This window comes from Mus pahari, chromosome 3 (assembly GCF_900095145.1).
Source record: "Mus pahari chromosome 3, PAHARI_EIJ_v1.1, whole genome shotgun sequence".
NCBI classification, from domain to species: domain Eukaryota; kingdom Metazoa; phylum Chordata; class Mammalia; order Rodentia; family Muridae; genus Mus; species Mus pahari.
The window spans coordinates 103,418,546-103,428,696 of NC_034592.1; the positions used below are offsets into that span (position 1 = coordinate 103,418,546).

The window sequence follows — 10,151 nt, forward strand, 5'->3', positions numbered from 1 at the left end:
AAAAAAAAAAAAAAAGAGGTCTAAGGGCTACTCTCATTTATGGGTAGAGACATATGGTTTTAGAAGGGCCCTTCAATACTCTGTTTATCTGACAGTATAGTAGTAGTTGGTTCACCATGATGTTATGTGGGTGATGTGGTCTAGTGCTGCAGATGGGGATGGAGAGATGACTCGGTAGTTAAGAACACATGCTGATCTTGTAGAGGGCACAGGTTCAGTTCCCAGCACCCACATGGAGACTCACAATTGTCTGTAACTCCAGTTCCAGGAATCTGATGCTGTTTGCTCTTCTCAGGCAAACTTGTTGTACACAGACATCCATGCATGCAAGCACTCATACACATAAAAAAATTGTCTTTTTAAAATGCTTAGGATACATAAATAAGTGATGGAACTCTGCGTCCCATCCTTGAGGGCTCCTGTGTGATAGGGAGGCATGCGAGAGGGGATAACATCTTATCTGCTGTGCATACTGTGAAGATAGTCCAGCCGAGTAAAGGCCAGAGTGACCCAGAGGAGCTTGAAAGGCCTTTCTGAGCAGACAGCCTCTGAGCAGAGGCCTGAGTAAAGTCACTGCGAGCATAGCTAAGGGAAGGGTGTTGAATCCCCAGAATAGCAGACACAAAGGAGGGCACTGGAGTCTGCTCAGGGAGCCTGTGGAGGCTGAGGTAGAAGTGGAGGTGGCTGGGTAGAGGCAGCAAAGAGAGCATAGGAAATGATCTCAGAGAAATGGCCAGAGGCTGGGTGATTTTAGGCCTTCCAAGTTTAAGTCAAATGTTTGGATTTGAACTTTAAGGGAGATGGGAGCCATTGGAAGGATTTATGTTTACATGAGTCATTGTGGCCTGCCGTGTTGAGAAGACTGTAGCAGGCAGGCCTAAAGCTGGGAGAACATTTAGGAGTTACAGTCATATTCCAATGAGAGATGGTAGGCACTAGAACTTATTGGTGCACTACTAAATAATGCAGGATCCCTGAGACTAGGGAGAGTCCTGGACTGATTGCCATGTTAAAGTTCTCCCACTGCTGAGACAGGGCTCCCAGTGCCCTACCGGCTGTGGGAAAAGCTGAGCATATATCAGTGTTGATGAGCTGGGGCAAGTTCAGTCCTGCACATAGCTGATGGCACTTGGTGTGTTTAGCATTCGTGGCCAGGCTTTTCTCCACGCTGTAGAGCAGAGGGAATCTCTACTACCTTTTAAAGAGAGGACCGGGAAGACATTATCAGTGAGGGAGAGGGGAGAGTCCTTGCCAAGTCCTTTGTGTTGCAGAACAAGCAGCAGAGCGCGGGACTGTCAGACCCTGTAAGAGTGGAGCTCAGCCCAAACCTCCTGCAAACAGGAAGCTGGTTTGAGTTAAGAACACAAAATAAAAACCAGCTGATGCCCCTAAATGTTTTCCTCTGCTCCTCCTCTTCAGAGAGCCAAAGGAAACTGCTCCCACTCCCTTGGATGACTACTTTAGAAAGCCAGAAGGGAAAAAAAAAAACAAAAAACCATAAATCCTTTGAAAATAAGCCAAGATTTCAGCCCATGCAAACTTCTGCTTGTGGGATTTTCCTAGCCAGGAAGTATGTCCCTCTGCGCAGAGCCCTGAGAGGAAAGTGACAAGACCTACAGATTGCCATAGTTGGGCCTGGGCCTCAGCCTGGCGGGAAGAAGTGTGTGGCGGTTTCCCATGCTTAATCTCCCGGCACATGTGGAGGTCATGTGGACAGAGTGGACGTGGCTAGAAGTAAAAGGAACATACAGTGTGTCACAGCATGTGCTGTGATCACGGATTGTTCATGAAAATTGTACTTCACCTTTGTTTGCCTGTACACATGTATGTACACACTGGGTCACAATATAAAGCATGTTTCTTTTCTTTTCTTTTTTCTTTCTTTTTTTTTTTTTTGTTTTGTTTTTTGAGACAGAGTTTCTCTGTATAGCCCTGGCTGTCCTGGAACTTACTTTGTAGACCAGGCTGGTCTCAAACTCAGAAATCTGCCTGCCTCTGCTTCCCGAGTGCTGGGATTAAAGGCATGTGCCACTATGCCTGGCATAAAGCAAGTTTCTTACTATGACTAGATCATGGTAAAATGTTTCTTTTTTANTATGAAAACTGGTCTTCAGGGTGTGCGTAAACCAAATAGAATCTTTCTGCTTTGTCTTGTTGAAAATTGCAAACTACTTTCAATATTCTCTATAAAACTGGATTCTCTACCCACAGAACACCTACTCACATTCCTATGAGAGGGAAGGGCAGCCAAGAACCAGCAGACTTGGTCTTTGGGACCAACACTGAACGATAGGGAGGTAAGGGATTGTATACATTAGAATCTAAAGGATTTGCTTCGAATTATATTGGTGTGAAGAGAGCTGGAGGTGTGTAGCTCATCGCCCTTGGTATGATGAGCTCTGCGTTCATCAAACATAGTGGCTTCAGACTCCTCCCCTTTTCTCTCTCTCCCTCTCCCCCCACCCAATCTCTGTCTTAGGCAGTAAGGACAATAGCTATGCTCTGAACACTCCTACACCCCTTCCTCTGGTTCAGTTAAAGGCTCAGTGTCAAGACTCTGATCTGGGATAACTGAAGGCAGTAGACTCCAGAGGGTGAGCTTGCACTCTGTAGTCAGTACCACCTGACTGGAGCCAGTGAGGCTTTAGACTGAGAAAGAGAATGGAACGAGGCAGAAATTCGGGCTTGCTGTCCAGAATGTCTAGCATAGGTAGGCTAACATTAGGTCTAGTGGTGCAGCAGGCCGGTGGGTAAGTGAGCAGTGTGGAGCTTGGGCTGATGCACTGTAACTAAACCACTGGTGCATAAGCACATGTTGCAGTTCCTGGTCCATAGCACAAAGAAGCATTCCCACCTAATTCAATGGCGTTTGAGGTTTTGTTTTTTTGCTGCTGTTACTGTTATATTTAGTTGTGTGCATGTGTACATGTGTGTGGTCAGAGGACCTGAACGGGACCTCTGGGGCACTCTCAACTCTTCCTTGTTTGAAGGCAGTAAGAGAAGACACATCCGCAACTGTCCCAGCTGATTGTGGGCTCCGCACTCTAGACGCCGGTCTGTCACTGCAGACGCCTTCTGGCCCTGTGTGTGGTTTACACCACTCCTGGGCCCTCCAAGACTATCCAGGTCAGATTGCATAGGAGAAGACGCTCTGTTCACGTGGGCTCTTCGCCCTAAGTCAAGGAAGAACAAGGACATCCCTGAGGGATGGCTCCTGCAGGAAGTGCAGACAGCCCTGAAGGGAACTAGAGCTGGAGTGACCAGAAAAATTGTGTGACAAGGAGTGCCATGGGGGGACAATTATGAGGTTATAGGGCACCGTGGGTCTCACATGACCTCATATACAGAAAGACTAGTCAATTAATTTGAGGTTAGTCTAGAAGGGGTTGTGTGGCCTGCAGACAATGCAGGACAGCAACACTGTTGATGAAGGTGGGGAATGTCTCATGTGTCATGTCTTCTCAGACTCTCCTGGCATTTACACAGGCTTCCCTTTCATCTCTGTGGGAGTTTTGGCTTAATAACAATAATCAGAGTACTGTGAGCATCTGTGATTCGCAAAATACAGTAGTAAGCCCTTCTTAGGCCTCCTAGGCTCCTAGACTTTTAACTGGCAGACACAGGAGGTAGAGTCCTTTGATGGGATGCAAAGATCAAAGATGTCCGAGTTACCTAATTGATAGCTGACATTCTTCTGGCTCTCAGCAGAGAGATCACAGTGGCCTTTGAAGGCTTGAAGGCCAGTGACCTCTTGTCAATCTCATAGACCCCAGGTCTACCTAGCCTGCAGTTATTGCCTTCTCGCATTGGAAGGGTTCTTGTTTCTCTTTGGTCATAAACCTGTCCTTTAACCCATGTTTTCTTTCCCATGGTAGCAGCAGGTGACACTCACTACTGGAATTTTCTCATATGGCCAAGAGGATTTTGGTCAGAACAGTCTGAAGAAGACCCAGGCTGAAAAAGGAAATAATAGGAAATTGTAGGGAAATAGTGCTGCAGAGGATGGGTTGTAGGAGCCTTTAGCACCCACCTGGAACCCTACCGTAACTGTCACCCTGCGGTCTGTAAGGAGTTACTTCTCTGTCTTGCTCTAACAGGTGACCTTGGAGAAGGTCCTGGGAGTAACAGTATCTGGAGGCAGAGGACTTGCTTGTGACCCCCGATCTGGCTTAGTTGCCTACCCAGCAGGGTAAGTGCCTTTTAGGGCATCTTGCTGCATGAAAGCGTATTTTTTATTTTTTACTAACATGTTATTCATTGAGAAATTCATACAATATACTTTGGTCCTATTCACTCCCTTCCCCTACTATTCCCACATCCACTCCACCTTCCTACCCATTTAACTTTGTACTCTCTCTCCCCTTCCTCTCTTTTTAAAGACCCATCAAGTCATATTTGTGTTGCCCAACTACTCTCGGGTGTGGGGCTTATCCTTGGATGTGGTCACCCTCCCAGGGGGGTCACACCATTAAAGAAAGCCGACTTTCCCTCTTCCAGCAGTTGCCAGGTGCCAACAGCTCCTGGGTTAGATGTGGGACTTTCATCCACTCACCACTTCTACCCATTCCCCAGCCCACCCATGTTAGGATTTTGACTGGCTTGAGCTTACTGAGATCCTGTGAATACAGTCATAACTGCAGTGAGTTCTTAGGTGTCATGCCGTATCCAGATAGTTTCCCTGAAGAAAGTTATGGACTCTGGCTCTTATAATTTCCCTACCCTCTTCTGAGAAGATCCCTGAGCCTTGGGGAGGAGAGTGTGACTTGTGATCAATGTATGATCAATGATCAGTGATCCACTTGAGGTGGACAGGAGGTTTCTGAAATCTCCTAAGAGAGACATCTAGGTCACTGTTTTGATGCATTTCTGTGGATAAAATGCAGTCTAAGTAAAAATTCTTTATTGGGTGGTATTCTCGCTGTATCCTGTATTGATTTTTGGTCACACCTACCCATCCATACATACAAATTTGTATTTTTTTTGTACAGGATTCCCAATATCATCTTTTTAAAAACTATTTTTTAAATTTTTATGTGTATTAGTGTTCCGCCTACACTCTGTGGACCATGTGTGAGCCTCATGCCTGTGGAGGCCAGAAGAAAGCATCAGATTTCCTGGGACGGGAGTTCCAGATGGTTGTGAGATGCCATATAGGTGTTGGGAATCAAATCCTAGTCCTTTGGAAGAGCAGCCAGTGCACCTAACTGCTGAGCCATCTCTCCAGCTCCAGCACCATCTTCTGATCCATAGACAGATCCCTTACCCACTGCACCACTGGTCCACCCACAGCTCCATCTTTAATAACTACCCTCTAGTAATTTTTAATGGCTTTATTGTGATATGACACCAAATATTTAAAATCCCTAACAGGAATGTGGTAATAATGCTCAGTGTCAGAGTGCTTACCTATTCTCAAGGCCTTAGTTTTGATTGCTAGCAAAATAAACATCCAACTCATGAACTTCAGTAATTTTCTAGAGTCTGCAGCCATCACCACAGTCAACTTCAGAAGCTCCATACAGTCAGGTGCAATGTTCTGTAGTACTTAGTACTTGAGAGACGTAGCAGGACAGCACTTGAGCATAAGGAGCTTGAAGTTGGTACTGTTATCGACTCCATAGTTTAGGGAAGAAAACTGAAATTCAAAGTGAAGCAGTTTGTTCAAAATCACATTGCCGTTGTCTTTTTTGTAGTTCAGGTCCTAGTAGCCTGACTACAGAGCTCTGTCTTTCTTTTCTTTTCTTTTCTTTTCTTTTCTTTTCTTTTCTTTTCTTTTCTTTTCTTTTCTTTTCTTTCTTTCTTTCTTTCTTTCTTTTTTTTTTTTTTTTTTTTTTTGGCTTTTGAGACAGGGTATTTCTGTCTCTGCTAATGGCCCTGGCTGTCCTGGAACTTGCTCTATAAATCAGGTTGGCCTTGAACTCACAGTGATCCAGCTGCCTCTGCCTCCCATATGCTGGGATTTAAAGGTATGCACCACTATGTCCAGCCAGAGCTCTGACTCTTAAATGGCACAAAGGGAAAAAGCCAGGTTTTCTGCTTTCTCTAAACTATCTATCTGACACTTGAGGATAGTTTAAGGACAGATTAGTCTATGCCAGGGAGACTTGTGCCTTGTTCTCAGGAGTGTGTCTCTGGTGTTCTGGGGTCTGATGGTATTTAGGGCCCCCTGGTTGCTTCTGTGACTTAGCCTGGCAAAGACTGGACAGGCCTCCTTTTCACCTCCAGAAGCAACCCGCTAAAAGGCCTGCCCTGTTAAATAACCCAGTGCTACCTGCCTCAAGGGAATTCCACTTATTCTGTGCCTGCCCACACCTGGGGCTAGATATAGGCTGTGCAGAAAAGCTTGGGGATATGCTGCTGGTATGCTGAGCCTTGGGAAGTGTGAAACTCTGACCCACTAGCTCCTTCCACATACTTCTGTGCCAAGCCTTTGAGTGTGTGCTTATCTTTACAGGATTTGCAGCCCAGTGTGCCGCCTGCGACTCCTCCTTCTGGTCTAGAGTCTCCTAGGAGAGGTCCTGAGTGCTCTTTGCTTTGTCAACCCTGGGGAGTGCTCCCAAGCTGTTCACTGAGCTATGGCTTTCTTAGGATGTTGGTTTCTCCCTTTGCAAATAGCTGCTCTCTGTTGCACTCCTAGGGTTCACTGGGGTCCACTGCCTGCCGTCTGTGTGAGTCCAAGCTGGCTTTCCTCCCCCTCCTTTGCCTAGCACTACCCTCAGCCCCCACCCTTGTTCCTGCTGTTCTCGCTGGAGGAGCCTGCTCAGGTATCCTAGAAACAAGAAGAGAAACAAAACTCGGAATCCTCCCAGAGGCCTAGTAGCAGCTATCAAACCAAAACAAAATTTTCTGAGAGGAAATGAAACAGCACGGTGAAGGGGGGTCAGCACATGTGTCAGTCAGGCAGAGGTGGGTGGGGTCTGAGTGAACATGGCCTCTGGGCCGAGACCCATCAGTTTCAGTGGGTCTTGTTTCTCTTCTCCAGAGTTTTCCTTAGCTATTGTTGTCCCACAGGAAGCCCACCCCTCACCTGTCTTACTTGAAGCTTCCTGTATTAATTACTTTCTCCTTGCTGTGACAAATGGCTTAAGGGTGCCCTCAAACTATGAGCCAAAAACACCCCCCCCTCCTTCTCAAAGCATGGCAGCAGGACCATGAGGTCACCAGTCACACAGCACCCATGTTGGGAGGCTGCGGTCACACGGCACCCATGTTGGGAGGCCGCAGTGGGTGCTGGTGCTTGGTTTGCTTTTTCCTTTCTGTTTGGCCCCCAGCCAACACAGTGGTACTGCACAATGCCAGCTAACCCAGGTTAGAAACTCCCTCACAGACATCTATAGAGTTTTGTCTCCTACACGATTATAGATCTTGTCTCAAATAGATTATAGATTATGTCTTGTCTAATTGGCAGTATTACCCATCACACCCCCTACCTCAGGGTAACGGTGCATTCCTCATGTACTCTCTTTAAGAGACCTAGTTCGGTTGAACCCTCTTAGTTGAGCTGGTCCTCCCCCGCCCCCAGCTGGCTTCATAGTTCCTTTGTCTCCTTGGGCTGATTGGCCTTGCCCTCCCACACCTCAGCCCTGCATGCACTGGCAACATAACTTGGTGAGAGCTCTAAACAGAGCTGCTTTTCAACCACTGGGGTAGGAAGTGCGAAGAGGCTGGAACTTTATAGCAGTAAGAGGAAGTGCCTTGCTTTTTCAGTAGTGAAAAGAGGAAAACTCTTTTCCTGAATGTGCCCTTATTGGAATTTATGCTGAGCTCCCAGCATTATCAGACATCCTGAGAACTAGATCCTTGAACTTGTTACCTGGTGGAATTATATACAGGAACATGTACTCACCAGCACCCTCTGCCCTGCCTTCTGTTGTACTTTCTAACATCAAGTCAGGGCTCTTAGTTCTTCCCGTAATGGTTTGCTAACTGACTCATTTGTTCATTTGGTCAGCAGTTTATTAAACAACCTGCTCTGCTTAGACACCAGGGATATAGCGGTATACAGGAGAGCCTGGTCGCTCATACTGTGGAGTTTAGGAACAAGGAGTGTGAGCAAGCAATAAGTGTGCAAACAAATTAGTGAGCAAGGGAGGATCAGAGTGTAGGTGCTCTGAATAGTCAGGTAATGGGAGAGACAGTACATAAGTAACCGGGAACTAAAGAGGATGCTAGTGTTAGATTAGGTGACTGGGAGGCTGGAGACATGCTCAGTGGGTAACAGCACTTGCTGCTCTTGTAAAGGCCCCGCATAATGGCTCATAACTGCCTCTACTCCCAGTTGCAGGGAAGCCAGTGCCCTCTTCTGGCCCCTGCAGGTTCCAAATAGGCATGTGATACATATGCATACATGCAGGCAAATATTCACATGCGTAAAATTAAAAAATAAAATGAGAAAATTAATTGTGTGGTCAGGGCTCAGTGGGAAGTACTGAACTGATACTGGCATGGCAGAAGATAGCAGTGTGTGAGCTTTGATGCCGACATGTTCCACGTGGAGGACATGTCAAGTGCAGAGCCTCTAAGGAAGAGAGGAGGTATTTCATTAGAGGAACCGGTCAACTAGTGGCTAATCTAGAATGAGTGAGAAGCTGGGAGCTCAGAAAACATTGTTATGACCTGGTTTTTAAATCTTGCTGCTTACAAGGATTTGCCTCTTGCTGGGGAAAGAAATGTCTGTGGAGTTGTTGGGGAGGTAGCTCTGTCCACACTTAACCTTTTTTCATGTTTCAAAACATGTTTTCCCATGTTTTTGAGGAGGGAATTGTAAATGTCCCATAAACAGACATTACTGGGACACATGTGCTGACTTAAGAGGGTTATTTGGAAGGCACTGAATTGTAGATACCTCAAGAGGACAACAACCGGGGATTCTCCAGATAACACATTAGCCACTTTCTCTCTTGGAATAATTAAAGCTATAAGAGCCGGGCATGGTGGTGCATGCCTTTAATCCCAGCAGTCAGGAGGCAGAGGCAGGTGGATTTCTGAGTTCGAGGCCAGCCTGGTCTACAGAGTGAGTTCCAGGACAGCCAGGGCTACACAGAGAAACCCTGTCTCGGAAAAACAACAACAACAACAACAACAACAACAAAAAAAGTGTTGTGAGGTATGCTGTGCACAGGAGCTTCCTGTCACAAAAGCTAACCTCCTGGTGGCCTTCCTTGGTACCCTTCCAGAAGACTGCCACATAACTGTGTTAGTCACCTCTGTCATTGCTAAAATAAAATACCTGGCAAGGCAATGTCTGTCTGTTCAAAACAGAGAGGAGGCTGTGGTGACAGGGGTGGCGGGACACAGAGAGATAGATGCTGGCAGTGACTCATTTTCTCCTTTAGTCTGGTGCTCAAGCCCATGAGATGGTGCCATTTACATTCAGGGTAGGCCTCCTCTCCTTAATTAAACCTTTTTGGAAGCATCCCCATAGTCACTCTAAGGAGCAGTCATTGCCTGTTACCATGGTGATTCTAAACCTGTCAAGTTGACAAGATAAACCATCACTACTCTACCTCTTATCATTTTATCACTCAGACACATCATTTCAATAACATTCCACGACACCTCAAATCTCATTTTCATCTCAGTCTTCAAAAATACATTTAGTCTATCTCCAAACATCCCACAGTCGTTAACAGTCTTAACACTCTTTAGAAATTCAAAGTCCATTGTTAGACTCAAGACAGTCTCTTAACTATGCCCAGTGGTATGCTAGTGCGGTTGGTTCTAGGGCAGTCTGGGAAGGAGACAGTAAAGACACAGTGAACACCATGCTGTCGGTGTGTGCACAGGGCTCTGTGATGCTCCTTCTGCTTTATGGATGAGAATGAGGAGACTGAGGTTTTCGAAAGTAAAGAAACAAGTTCAAGGCCAGATAATATATTAGCAGTTAGACCTACCTGACCACAGTGATCTTCATTTTCCTACCACTACATTGCCCTTGGGCATCAATGAGGGAGTTATGGCTATAACATGGGGGAACCATGGGCCTGCCCTGCCGCTCTAAGTCATAGCTCTCAGGGTTTGCAGCTGAGTCTGGAGGTCTTACAGCTAGTGATTTAGTTTGTGTTTTCTTTCTTTCTTTCTTTCTTTCTTTCTTTCTTTCTTTCTTTCTTTCTTTCTTTCTCTCTCTCTCTCTCTCTCTCTCTCTCTCTCTC

At 46.2% G+C, this 10,151-nt stretch overlaps 1 protein-coding gene across 4 annotated transcripts in view; it reads left to right on the forward strand.

Annotated features, from left to right (window-relative positions):
* Mapkbp1 (mitogen-activated protein kinase binding protein 1) overlaps positions 1-10,151 on the forward strand; it is a 54,967-nt gene that overhangs the window by 24,478 nt on the left and 20,338 nt on the right. For all 4 annotated transcript variants that reach the window (XM_029536327.1, XM_021192983.2, XM_029536328.1 and 1 more), the window contains exon 2: positions 4,098-4,189. In XM_029536327.1, the coding sequence (XP_029392187.1) occupies positions 4,098-4,189 (92 nt within the window). The remainder of the gene's footprint in view (positions 1-4,097; positions 4,190-10,151) is intronic.